Source organism: Aphelocoma coerulescens, chromosome 23, assembly GCF_041296385.1.
Source record: "Aphelocoma coerulescens isolate FSJ_1873_10779 chromosome 23, UR_Acoe_1.0, whole genome shotgun sequence".
Lineage (NCBI taxonomy): Eukaryota > Metazoa > Chordata > Aves > Passeriformes > Corvidae > Aphelocoma > Aphelocoma coerulescens.
This window is the reverse complement of record NC_091036.1, coordinates 901,142-914,368: the sequence shown is the minus strand read 5'-3', so window position 1 is coordinate 914,368 and position 13,227 is coordinate 901,142. Positions and strand designations below refer to the sequence as shown.

General features: G+C 55.5%; 1 protein-coding gene across 1 annotated transcript in view; it reads left to right on the top strand.

Moving 5' to 3' along the window:
• The window catches only part of SDC3 (syndecan 3), a 36,447-nt gene extending 31,349 nt beyond the window's left edge, over nt 1-5,098 (top strand). The window contains exons 4-5 of the mRNA XM_069035950.1: nt 754-1,024; nt 2,181-5,098. Coding sequence (XP_068892051.1) covers nt 754-1,024; nt 2,181-2,347 — 438 coding nt within the window. The 3' untranslated portion in view covers nt 2,348-5,098. The remainder of the gene's footprint in view (nt 1-753; nt 1,025-2,180) is intronic.
• The last annotated feature ends 8,129 nt before the right edge of the window (nt 5,099-13,227 follow it).

The following is a 13,227-nucleotide window of genomic DNA, read 5'->3' as shown; positions in this document are numbered from 1 at the left end:
CTCCAGCCTGGTGGATACGTGGCAGGGAAAAGGGGATTTGGTCCTGGCGGGATTTGGTCCTGAGGAGACGTGCAGGAGGCAGTGCCTGGATCAGGGGTGGGATGGATCATAGTCCCAGGAAATATTTGCCCTCCCGGCCGGGATCCCCTCCTTGCCAAGGGAATTAGGCAAGGACAGAAAGGACAGCAGAGAGTGGGGCTGGCTCCGTGTCCTGGGTGACAAGGACACATCCTCCTGCTCCTGCCCTGTGCAGCTGGAAGGGAGGAAAGGAACAGGGAAGGACCCCCTGGAGCTCATCCAGAGGCACCAACCCTTCCTGCTGCTGTGCTGGTGTGACACCAGCGTTGTGTCACCTCCACAAGGACGTTGTGGCACTTGGTGTTAGGAGGGAGCTGAGACATCCAACCTGCGCTCTGGGGACAGAGCCCAAAAAAGGGTCTGGGATGGGATGTTGGGAAGAAATTCTTCCATGAGGGTGGGGGGTCTGGTGTGGGATCTCTTTGGGAGAAGCTACTGGGAACAGGTCCTGGGATGGGGACAGAGAATGGCCCAGCTCAGCCGTGGTGGCCTCAGCCATTTGGTGACCATCAAGTTGCGGGGCTGTGTTGTCACTGCAGTACAGCCTCAGTGGCGGAGGGAAGGGACACCCCAACATTACCCCCACATCCCCCACCCTGTCCTTGGTCCTGTGGTGTCCTCCCCGCGGACACTCTTTGGTCCTTGTCCCCTTCTCCATCTTGTCCTTTCTCCCAGATGGAGCCGGGGGAGGTGACGACAGTCCCCGACAACGAGCTGGAGGTCCCGGCCAGCAGCGGCCCCAGTGGGGACTTTGAGATCCGGGAGGAGGAGGAGACGACTCGTCCCAGCCTCAGGAATGAGGTGGTGGCCGTGGTGACGCCGCCGGCGGGGCCGGGGCCCGGCAGGAACGTGGAGACAGGGCTGATGGACAACACGATAGACTCGGGGAACTCAGCTGCTCAGCTGCCCCAGAAAAACATCCTGGAGAGGAAAGAGGTGTTGATAGGTGAGATATGGGGCCGGGGTTTGGGGGGGAGGGTTTGGGGCCATGGGGAGCCGGGCTGTGCCAGGAGAGGGGACGGTCCTGGGAAGGGCATTGGGATAACCCACACCCACCTCCCAAAATTGCTCTGTGGGGTGTCCCAGGGCTCTCCATGCCTTTGCCAGGAATGCTGTGCACAATTTGCTTCCCCTGAGATGGATTTCCAGGAAAAAAATTAAGGATTTTAGTGCAATGATGTGTTGTGGTCATGGCTCAACTTCCAGCACTGCTCCCAAACTTCCAAAGCTCAAAACCAGGCTGGAATCCCAAATGAAGGATCTCCCCAAACGGGAGTAGTGCCAAGCCTGGGATAACCCACACCCACCTCCCAGAATTGCTCCCTGGCTGTGCCGGGGGCCCCAGGGTCTCCATGCCTTTGCTGGGAATGTTGTGCACAATTTGCTTGTGCTGGGCTGGATTTCCAGGATAAAAATGGGATTTTTTTCCTGGAAATCCAAAGCTGTGCTGGGGTGATCCAGCCACCGCTGAGAGGCTGCTGCCAAACTTCCAAAGCACAAAACCCGGCTGGAATCCCAAATGATCCCCCCAGGCTCTGTGCTGGAAGCCAGGCTGGGCTGGGGGTGGCACTGAAGGCAGGGGGTGGCACTGAGGGACGGGGGTGGCACTGAGGGTTGGGGGGTGGCACTGAAGGCAGGGGGTGGCACTGAGGGTTGTGGGTGACACTGAGGGTTGGGGGTGACACTGAGGGCAGGGGGTGGCACTGAGGGACGGGGGTGGCACTGAGGGTTGGGGGTGACACTGAGGGCAGGGGGTGGCACTGAGGGTTGGGGGTGACACTGAAGGCAGGGGGTGGCACTGAGGGACGGGGGTGGCACTGAGGGTTGTGGGTGGCACTGAGGGCAGGGGGTGGCACTGAGGGACGGGGGTGGCACTGAGGGTTGGGGGTGACACTGAGGGCAGGGGGTGGCACTGAGGGTTGTGGGTGACACTGAAGGCAGGGGGTGGCACTGAGGGTTGTGGGTGACACTGAGGGTTGGCGGTGACACTGAGGGCAGGGGTTGGCACTGATGGCTGGGCTGGAGGTGGCACTGGCAGCTGGCGGTGCCGCTGATGGCCGCAGGTGGCACTGACGGCCGTGTCCCCTGTGCCATTGTTGCAGCGGTCATCGTGGGCGGCGTGGTGGGCGCCCTCTTCGCCGCCTTCCTGGTCATGCTGCTCATCTACCGCATGAAGAAGAAGGACGAGGGCAGCTACACCCTGGAGGAGCCCAAGCAGGCCAACGTGACCTACCAGAAACCCGACAAGCAGGAGGAGTTCTACGCGTAGACCGAGAGCCCGGAGTGCCTCACGCTCCCTCCCTCACTCCCTCCCTGCTCCAAACCCTCTCCTCCTCTCCTCCATCCGGTCTCTCTCTTTCCTTGCCCCCCACCACCCCTCTTTTTTTGGGATCAGACTGTGAATTTACGAAGCAAAACCCGCAGCAGCTGAAGGAGGAAACGCATCCTTGGCATGGGGGGCACGGGGTGCCCGGAGCAGCGCTGAGGTGGCACCAAGCAGCACCGAGGTGACACCGAGCACCTCTGGGGTCACACCGAGCACCGCTGGGGTCACACCGAGCACCGCTGGCCTTTCTGCTGGCGGGAGGGACGGGACACGGGGCCGATGCCAAGGAGCCGATGCCAGGGCGGCCGTGCCCAGGAATGCCCTGGAGAACACAGGATGGGCTGCCCACGGTGCCTGGAGCTCAACCGGACTTTTCCCACCACCACCACCACAAACTCTGGGATGCGGACATCTCCTGCCAGCCCTGGGGCGCAGCGGGGTCGCTTTGGATTTATCTCCCGTTTTTTTTTTTCCATCCATAAAGGAGGGAGATTTCCTTCCCTCTGTCTTGTCTTTATTTTTTGGGTTTCTTTGGGAATGGGGTCAGTCGCTCTGCAGGAATCCCCTTCTGCTGGAAGACAGAACACGGCTCTCTCCAATGCTCCGGGAAGCTCGGGAAAAGCACGAGGGGCTGGAACACCTGGCGCCCCGGGCTTTGCTCTTGGAGTGGGGAAAAAGGAAAGAAACACAAACGCTGGGAATGATCCCTTTGGATGGACATTCCGGAGAGCTTGTGGAGCTGCACTGGGGCATCCCAGGCTGCTGCCATCCCGCCACCCCTGGAATCCCTTGGATCCACGCCTGGCTGAAGGGTTTGGGCTTGGCTTGGGCTGGGTTTTCACTGTGACCACTAAGGCTCGGCTTTGCGGGACGTTCCTTGGGGAGGAGCTGGGAATGGAGGAGCTGAATCCTCCCCCGGCTCTTCCAGAGGGGATAACGGAGCTCTGCACGGCCTGGGATGCAGCCTAAGGACTGAAATCCAAGCAGGGATGATCCCTGTCCCCTCAGGGTCCAGCAGGGATCCCGCCGGCTCCAGCGGTGAGGAAGAGGAGGCAGAACCATGGCTCAGCCCCAGGGTTGATTGGATCATTGGGAAGATCCCAACATCGTTGGAAAGACCCAGGACTGATGGTTTTCCTTTGTTGTTTGAATCCCCAGGACTGACGGTTTTCCTTCGTTGGTGTTTAAATCCCAGCACAACCCACGGCACTGGAGAGAACCCGACCCTGGCACCCCCAGGTCTCCCCTCTGAGGCTGCCCAGGGTGCAGATCCCGACCCTCCGGTGCCTTCGGGAAAGGCCGGATTTTCCGGAGCAAGCTCTGCAAGGAGATTCAATTAAGATATTTCAATTAAGATATTTCAATTAAGATATTTCAATTGTGGTATTTCAATTGTGGTATTTCAATTGAGCTATTTCAATTAAGATATTTCAATTGAGGTATTTCAATTAAGATATTTCAATGAGGTGGTTCTTAATTAGCTGGAGCCCTGTTTGTGGAGTTTTGTTGTCACCGTGGTTGTGATCTCGATGGGGTCCCATGGACACTTTGGATTTGCTCTTGGAGCAATTTAAATGGGAAAATTTGGGGGAAAAAATGGTTGTTTTGACTCTGTCGCTTTGGGAATTAACCTTCCCGGAGCCAGGGACGCTTTGGCCCCTGAGGGGGTTGGGGGATTTAGGGTTTTGTAGCCCTGGTGGGGGTTACAAGATGGCAGAAAGGATTTGCGAGGGCAAATGAATATTTTAAATAACGATAAATATTTATCTCCACTCCCACACACCCACAGTTACAGAGGTATGGAAGGAAATGAAAGCCCTGGGATTTCTCATTGCACTGGGATGCTCGAGTGGGATTTGAGGTTGGGAACATGGGAGGTTTGGGCTGCCTTTCCCTGGGGTACAACCCAAAATGATGAGCTGGCTTCACTGCGGGATAGGGAACAGAGCCCCGTGCATGGATCAATCCTCGAAATCCTAAATCCTCATTTTTGAGCTGTCAGCCTCAAAATCCTCATGGTTTAGGTTCTTGGAGCTTGGAGAAGGCCCTGTTGGGTGTTTGGGGTGGTGGTGAGACCATTTCCATGTTCATCCCAGAGGGAGGATGAGGGTGAGGATGAAGGACGAGGGTGAGGATGAAGGATGAGGATGCTCCAAAAGATGGAACACACTCAGAAGGAGCCTGGCGCCAACCCAGAGCCACTTTGTGCTGCTCCAGAAGGAGTTTGGACTCCTGGATTTGGTGATTTAGAGGTCCCCTGTTGGGATCACACACACGGGAGTGGCGTGAATCAAGGCCACCCCAAATCCCCATCTTTTGGAACAACCTGGATTTAATCTTTGGAGCTTGCTTTAAAAAAAAAACCCTCCCAGCTTAATCTTTTTAATGCTGCCTTTCAGAGCTGCCTCCTTAATCTTCTTCATTCCATTTTTCCCCCTATTTAATAGTCTGAACTTCCATAATGCAATTTTTTTATTCACTCAAGCTTAACCTCGTCCCTCTCAGCTGGTGTTAAGTTGTAATCCTGGCACTTAAATCCGTCACAGCTTCGGGAGCGAGGAAAGCTGGAGGTGGGAGGGCGAGAGGAGCCTGGGCAGGACTTTGGCGGTAATTAAAACATGAGATAAACACATGGAAAAAAATAGGTGAAAGTAATTAAACTGCTAATCAGAAGCGATCGAATAATCAAAAATATCTCCTGCTTCCACGTGTTTGTGCTCCGCCTGGAGAGGGATGAGAGCTCCAGGAGAATGGTTTGGGGCCTGGAGCCGCCTTTTGTGGTGTTAATGACGTCACAGCCTCTCGTGTCACCTCAGCTCCACGGGGGCTGCTGGAGTTGGTTCTTGGAGGGAAAAAGGCTCCGTGCTGGAGGATGTGATCCTGTGCCTCCCCCCACGGAGCTGGGATGGAGCAGAACTTGGGCAGGGTTTTTTGGGACAGCCCATCTCGCAAAACAATCGGTGGATAACATCATTTCTCCGTGAGCAGAGCCACGGGCATGGGGGAAACCCCGAGGGGCTGCCCGGTGCAGGTGGAGGCAGCTCCTCCCTCCAGCAGCTCCTGCTCCGGGGCTTTTCAGGGATTCCTGGTGGGGAAGAGGTGAGGAAGCTCCATGGGGAGGGACACGGGAGGAGCCATCCCCCGGCTGCTGGTCTGGCTGCAGAGCAGATTTTTGGGAAAATTAACTCTGGCGCGAGCGGAAGCGTCTCCAGCGTCTTCTCTTCCCCAAGCCAAGTCCGGCATCGTCCCCTCTGCTCAAATTCCGATCAGATTCCGATCCCTCGTGGTGATCCCAGCCAGGAACAGCTGGGACAGCGCCCAGATGTGCTGCTCCTTCCAGCTGTGCTCCCTGAGGGATTTTCCACGGCTTTTCCGTTTCTTTTCCGCACGTTCCCGCGTGCGTGTGACGCGCCGGAGCCGCAGGGAGACTCCTGCCTGTTCCAGCTGGATAATTTTAGGAGATTCTGGAATTGCGGGGTGGTGTGGGCTGCTCTGCCAGCTGTGCCAGCCTCGGGGCTCTCCCTGCTGAGAGAATATCCACCAGGAGAATATCCAGGGATTCCTGGGCCACATCCATCAGGAGAAGGCAGGCGGAGGGGATCAAAGGGAAGGGAAGAGCTGAGAGCCCAAATCAGGGCTGGAATGGGGAGTTTGGGAAGGGCAGGGAAGGGATGGGAAGGGCAGGATGTGGAAGGGGCCCAGCAGCAGCAGGACCAGCCCTGGGTGGGTTTTGCAGGGCTGGGAGTTGTCCAAAAACCTCTCTGATTTCGGATCTTTCCATAAAAAGCACCAGGTCCCTGTGTGGGATGGGAATTGCCCCTTTCCGCCAAAAATCTCTCTGGGTTTGGATTTTTCCAAACCAAGCCGTGCTGGGGGATCCGGCTGCAGGGAAGGGGATGGCTCTGGGCTGGGTGAGTGCCAGGATGGGCTGGTTTGCCTGGAATTTCCCCATTCCCTCCCCAGTTTCCCTGACAATCCCTGTCTGGGAGCTCCTTTGCCTCACCTCCACCTCCAGCTCCAGAATTCCGAGCTCTCCCTGCCATGAATCCCCAGCTTGGAGGCTTCCACAGGGACAAACCCCTCAGCTGAGAACAGGAATGGAATCTTTAATTCCCTTTTCCCCCCCTTAACCACCCTTGCCATGATTTTTCCCGGGCTCCAAGGTTTTCTTCCAGGCTCTGAAGTGACGCTGAGCTTTCAGCCCTGGAAGGTTTGATGGGAATGAGCTCCTCGGGTTCCTCGGGAGCGGGGATGGGGCTGTGGGAGCAGGGATGGGCTGTGGGGTGTTGGGGTGTGTATATAGGTGTCTGTAATTAATGTACAGCTAGAGATGTACAGACGGGCACGGGGCCGGGGCGGCTCCGCTCCTGAGGAGGAGGGCGAGGGGGAAGAGGAAAAAGAGAGAAAGGAAGAGGAAAGAGGAAAAGGAGGAGGAAAAAGAGGAAAAGGAGGAGGAAAAAGAGGAAAAGGAGGAGTATTTATCCTCCAGCACCACGTGTTGGGCTCTACAACCCTCAGCCCCTGTCCCAGGGGATGTGGGATTCAGCCTCATTCCCTGTCCTAAAGGATGTCGGGTTTGGCCTCATTTCCCATCCCAAGGGATGTGGGATTTGTCCTTGGCCCCGCTCCCAAGGTATGCGGGATTCCCCCTCATTCCCTGTCGCGAGGGATGTGGGACTCCCCCTCAGCTCTTGTCCCAAGGGATGTGGGATTCAGCCTTGGCCCTTGTCCCAAAGGATGTGGGATTCCCCGTTCCAAGGGATGTGGGATTCAGCCTCCTTCCCTGCCCCAAAGGATGCGGGATTCCACCTCGCAAATTCCCGCAGCTCCTCCCTCCCCTCCCTGCCCTTCACATTCACCCCATCCCGGTCCCGATCCGGGGTGGGGATCGGGAGCCTTTTGCCGCTGCCGGGGCCGGAGCAGATCCCGGGATGGGATCCCGGGATGGATCCAAATCCCCGCGAGCTCCGGAGCAGCCCCCAGCGCTGGTGCCTGCGGCCCCCCCGTGGCTGCGCAGGAGCCTCAGTCCGGAGCGCCCAAACTTTTTATTCCTATTTTTATTTTTCCCATTATTTCCATTTTTGGGTTAAAAAAAAGAAAAGGCCGATTTTTTTTTTCACACCCCACATTCCAGCGCTTCTCCTAAAGCCTCCAGGGCGCCAGGGATTTTTCCTGCAGGAATTCCTCCTGCTGTGGGTCCCCCCCTGGCCGGAGTCACCCCAGCCCTGCTGACAATCAACCCAGACTCCCAAAAACAGGAATCCATTGCAGTTTGATAGGAAAACTTTTTAAAATCCCCCCCCTTCCCTCTCACCGCTGCATCTCCAGGATGAACCCTCACCCTGTAAATAAACATCCAACCTTCTTGTATAAATTAAAAATAAAAATAATTTTAGAAAAAGACAAAAAAAAATATCCAGCGATAAACATCCAAAAATAATTTAAAAAAAATTTAAAATCTCCCTTTCCAGAAGATTGAAATAATTCCAACTTCACTTTTTTGTTTTTTTTTTTTTTTTTTTTTTTTTGGAGCTGATTTCCAATCCCAAGAGGAGAACAAAAAAAAATCTGGAATATTTCAAGTGTTGGACTTTTCAATGGATCCGGGAGGGAAGAAAAATGCATGTAAATATTTTTAATAGGAGACATATCTTAAACAGAACATTTTTTTGTACATAACTCTCCTAGAGTTTAGTACTGAAATGGCTTCATAGTGTCTGTTCCAAGAAAGGAAAATCGAAAATGTTTGTTAATTGTTTTTGTTCTTACTCAATGGCCAAAACTTTAAAAACAGTGACAAAAAAAAAAAAACAAAAAAAAAGACAAAAAAAAAAGACTCTAAAAAATAATCTTTGCCAATGGATCTAGCACTGTAATGGTACTGTCTATTTTTTTTAATTCTTTCTGTGCTGTGCCCATTTATAAAATGAGGAAAAGATAAAAAATAAAGTCATTTAAACATTGTCTGCCCAGGGCCTGGCCTGAGTTCTTGGTGCCGACGGCTCCGGGGTCTGGAATGGAGGGAGAAGGTTCTGCCTGCTCCTGGTCCCATCAGGGTGGGGGTTAAGGAATGGTTTCCATGGCAATGGCAGCGATGCTGAGGAGCCTGAATGATCCCACTGCAGCCATGGACCATCCCAGTACAGCCTGGATGATCCCAGTGCAGCCTGGATGATCCCAGTGCAGCCATGGACCATCCCAGTACAGCCTGGATGATCCCAGTGCAGCCTGGATGATTCCAGCACAGACTGGGAATGTTCAGCTGGAGAGGAGAAGCTCCAGGGAGAGCTCCGAGCCCCTTGCAGGGCCTAAAGGGGCTCCAGGAGAGCTGCAGAGGGACTGGGGCCAAGGGATTCAGGGCCAGGAGCCAGGGAATGGCTTCCCAGTGCCAGAGGGCAGGGCTGGGTGGGATCTTGGGCAGGAATTGTTCCCTGGCAGGGTGGGCAGGGGCTGGCATGGAATTGCCAGAGCAGCTGGGGCTGCCCCTGGATCCCTGGCAGTGCCCAAGGCCAGGCTGGACATTGGGGTTGGAGCAGCCTGGGACAGTGGGAGGTGTCCCTGCCATGGCAGGGGTGGCACTGGGTGGGATTCAAGGTCCTTCCAACCCAAACCATTCCATGATTTTGGCCAAGCCGCTGTCACCCCACATCCCCCCAGTGTCCCCATCCCCACATCCCCCCAGTGTCCCCAGCGGGAGCCGCTGTTCCAGCTGTGGGATCCATCCCCTCCCACAGTGGGAAGTGGGAGCATCCCAAACCCTTGGCTCGGGGTCCCTCCCTCCCAGCTCCTTCCCAAATGGATTCCTGGAAGTGCCTGGAGGGACAGATTTGGCAGAGCTGCTGCCAAAGGAGACCTGGATGTTTTTATCCGGAGGCCTCCATGGATCCATCCCTGGAGCAGCAGACAGGGTTTGGATGTCCCCACACTGTCCTTGGAGCCATCCCCAGCCACGGAAAAATTCCAAAGCCCAGGAGGCTCCCAGAAAAATTCCCCAGCCCCACGAGCTGGATGTGCTCCAGGTTTTGTGCCAGCAAACCCAGAGATGTCTTGCTGGCCCGAATTCCAGGGAATATCCCTCTCTTTGAGTTTGGGATGTGTCTTTATGACCCTGCTTCCCTCAGAAACCTCTGCTCCAAGGGCTTCATCCCCTGGGGAATTGAGCAGCTGGATGGATATCCCAGCCCTCAGTCTTCAGCAGGGACAAACCCCATCCTGCTGGGAGCAGCTCGGGAATCCTTCCCTGGATGACCCCAAATCCCTCCCTTTCCCCATTTCCAGAGCTGGGCAATTCCCATCCCCCTCCCTGCAGCCGCAATCCCTGCCTGCAGCGGGGGCTCGGCATTCCAGGCGGGAAGGGGCTCCCATCCCGGTTTCCTGCCTGTCCCAGCCCCAGTAACGACCCCACTGTGCCGTGGTGCCGCATTTGGCAGAGCAGGAATGAGCAACTGCCGTCCCGAGGTGTTGGAATTTGGGCTGAAGGCTGGAAACAGCCTCCAGTCCTTTCCCAATTCCCATTTTTTATTTATTCCCCCCCCCGCCAATGGCTCTTACAGGAATTTTCCATTCCCGTGGCGCCGTTGCAGAGCCCAGGATTTAACGGGACAACCCCAAATGGGGTTTATTTGGGATTTTTTCGCACCCTGTGAATCAGCCTCTGTAAAGCTCCGGGATGTGAGCAAAGCCTCCAAAAATAACACCGGGGTTGGGATCTCACCTGGAAAATGAGCGGCCCAGAGGCACCGTGGTGGCTGACGGGGATTTTAGGGAATGGCAGGGGAACGGCCACACCTGAGGGTCCAGGGGACATCCTTGGGGACACACAGCTGGGAAGGGGCTTCAGGCTCCCAAATCCTCCCTGAGCTTTTCTGGATACCCCAAATGAAGAGGATTTATCCCTTGGGAGCTGCTCCCAAGGCTAATCCCAGAAACTGCTGCTCCACTCCCACCTCGCTCCACGGGCATCCCGAGTCCCCTCCTGCCTCCCTGACCCCCAGCTCCGGCAAAATCCAACTCCTATTTCAGGATCCTCCGTGTTCCCAGGTATAAACAACCCCTCCCCATCCCCATTCCCACCTCTTCCCATTCCTCCCGCCCTCCCTCCCCGAGGCTCCACAGATCCTCCTCACCCGAGCCTCCTCCACGTGTTTCTTCCCACCTTTTTTAGCTCCTGGCCTCTTTCCCTCGCTTTCCAAGGACAGGAAGCCCTTTAGGACAAAGAGCGCTGAAATCCCAGCGGGAATGGCCGGATACAACTCCCTGTCCCGCTCCGGAGGCCTGCTGGGAGCGATGGATATCTGGGCACGGTGGACGCTCCAAGGATTTTCGGGCCATTGTGTGGGACTGGAGGCAAAGAGCAGAATTCCCACTCTGGGAATTCCAGCATTTCCTGAGCAGCCGAGCCAACATTCCCTGTTATTCACCTGCTCCAGGACAATGGGCAACGGGAACATTCGGGAATTGTTTCCCTCCTATTCCCGCCTATTTCCTGCCCTCCAATTGTTTTTCCCGAGGCTGGATCCATCCCCGTGCCGGGACAGGACAGCTCGCCCCGTGTCCCACATCCCAAAAGGACAGAGAATTCCCTAATGGAATCTTTCCCGCTATAGAAACGCTCCGTGTTTTTCCAGGACTGCTGGAGCCTGGACATTCTGTGCCTGGATCTGGCTTCCGTGAGGAATTGTGCCCACTGATGAATCCGTGCTGGATCTAACGAGGAACAAAGGCAATTAAAAATAATGGGGAGCCTGTGCCTGGAACACAACAATGATAATTAATTCTAATTAGAATTCTAATAAAGGCCAGACCCTTCCCAGAATTCCCACTCAGATCAAATCCAAACCTTCCGAGCAGATCCTGCCTCCCTCGCTTTTTGTCACCCTCTCCCGTCACCACGGAGTCGCTGGGAATGGGGAACTGGAGCAGCTGCTCCTGATAAAGCTCCCGCCCGATTTCCTCGCTGGCCATGAATTCCAGAGGAAAACACGAGCGCTGCTCCCACCGTGGATGGGGATTCCTGGCATTGCTGTGGGATTTCTCCCTGGATTTGGCCCACTGAGCCCCAGGGAGGCTTCAAACGGAGAGCAGGGTGGGATCTTGGGCAGGAATTGTTCCCTGGCGGGGTGGGCAGGGGCTGGCATGGAATTGCCAGAGCAGCTGGGGCTGCCCCTGGATCCCTGGAAGCTTCCAAGTGTCCCTGGAAATGCTCGGAGCAGCCTGGGACAGTGGGAGGTGTCCCTGCCAGGGCAGGGGCGGCACTGGATGGGATTTAAGGTCCTTCCCAACCCAAACCATTCAGGGATTCCGGGATTCATTGAATTTTGGGGAAAGCATCATGACAGAGGCAGGAGACATCCCCCTTCTCCCACAGCCCGGGGATCTCTGCAGCGCCGATCCCAACCCACCTGGCAGCAGGAGCTGCCGGGTGATCCCTGCATCCCACCCCAGAAATCCTCAGCATTCCCTTTAAAAACCACCCCTGGAGAAGTTTGGAATTGCTTGAGACGCCAGCCGGACCCCGGGCCCACCCTGCTGCATCCGGCTGGATCCCATCCCCTCCCACAACCTTTAAATGGGCCAGGAGCTCATTTGGGAACGTGAGATGAGGTCTCCCTGTAGAAAAGTTCCCTCCAGCCACCAATCCTGGCATTAAACAATCCGTGGGAACTTCCTCACACAGGGCAAGAGGGATTTCTGCCGGGAATGTCGCAGCTTTGCAGCTCAAGGTCAATAAATCAGGGGTTTGATCCTTTTCCCTGCAAAACCAGGATGCTTGAAGGTGGCATTCCCTGGGAAGAGGCAGAATTCCTGCCAGGACAGGGAATTTGAGAGGCAGAAGGAGAGGGGATCGGGAATCCTCCCCACCACCCTGTCTGGAGCATCCTGGAGGAATTCCAGAGGGAATCAGCTGGGATTTGAATGGCTGAACCTGCATGAAATGTGCTTTATTCTCTCACCTGTGCCTCCCCCAAACATCCCTGGCTATTTTTAGACACCGGGAATTAACACCTGGATTTGCATTTTCCCTCATTTGGCCGGGGTCCAAAGCGATTCCGGGATAATTGGATCATGCCAGGGCTCTCATCAGCCGGGGCTGTGAGGAATTGTCACACCTGGGTCACGGCAGTGGCTGGGAAGGACCTGGAAGAGCAGCTGGAAGAGGGGGAGAGAAAGAATTTGGGGCAGAGAGGGAATTTTTAGGGGCAAAATCCTAAAATCCTGGTGGAAGCAGGAGTTCCTCTGGGTTATTGGGCTGAGCTGCTCCTTTGGGAACCTGAGGCCCAGACAGGGATTTCTCTCCAATCCCCCTAATCCAATATTTTCCCTCCTGGCAGTGGCTGAGGATGCAGCTGGGGAGGGAAATGATTCCTTCTGCTGCTGCTGAGCTGGAGCCGGAGGTTTCCTCTTGGCAGGGAGGGTTTGGAGCCGATCCCTGCTCAGGAACCCGAGGCCTTGTGCCCAGTGGGGCTCAGGTTTCCATCCAGATCCACAGTATCATCCCCCAGGGAATTCCCGTGGTTCTGGCCCAACCCTTGGAATCCAAAACAGGGCGGGAGCAGCCAAAATCTGTGGAAAAGCTCAAAAACCGAGCTGGTTTTCAGGGATTTCTGTCCTGCGCGTCTTGGAATCGCGGAATCCTTCAGCTTGGGAAAGATCAGGGAATTCAAACTTCAACCCAGCCCTGCCAGGGCCACCACTGAGCCCTGTCCCCAAGTGCCACATCCACAGGGATTTAAATCCCTCCAGGAATGGGGACTCCACCCCTGCCCTGGGCAGCCCTTTCCAGGAAGAATTGTTCCCAAATATCCAATATCCAGGTAAACCCT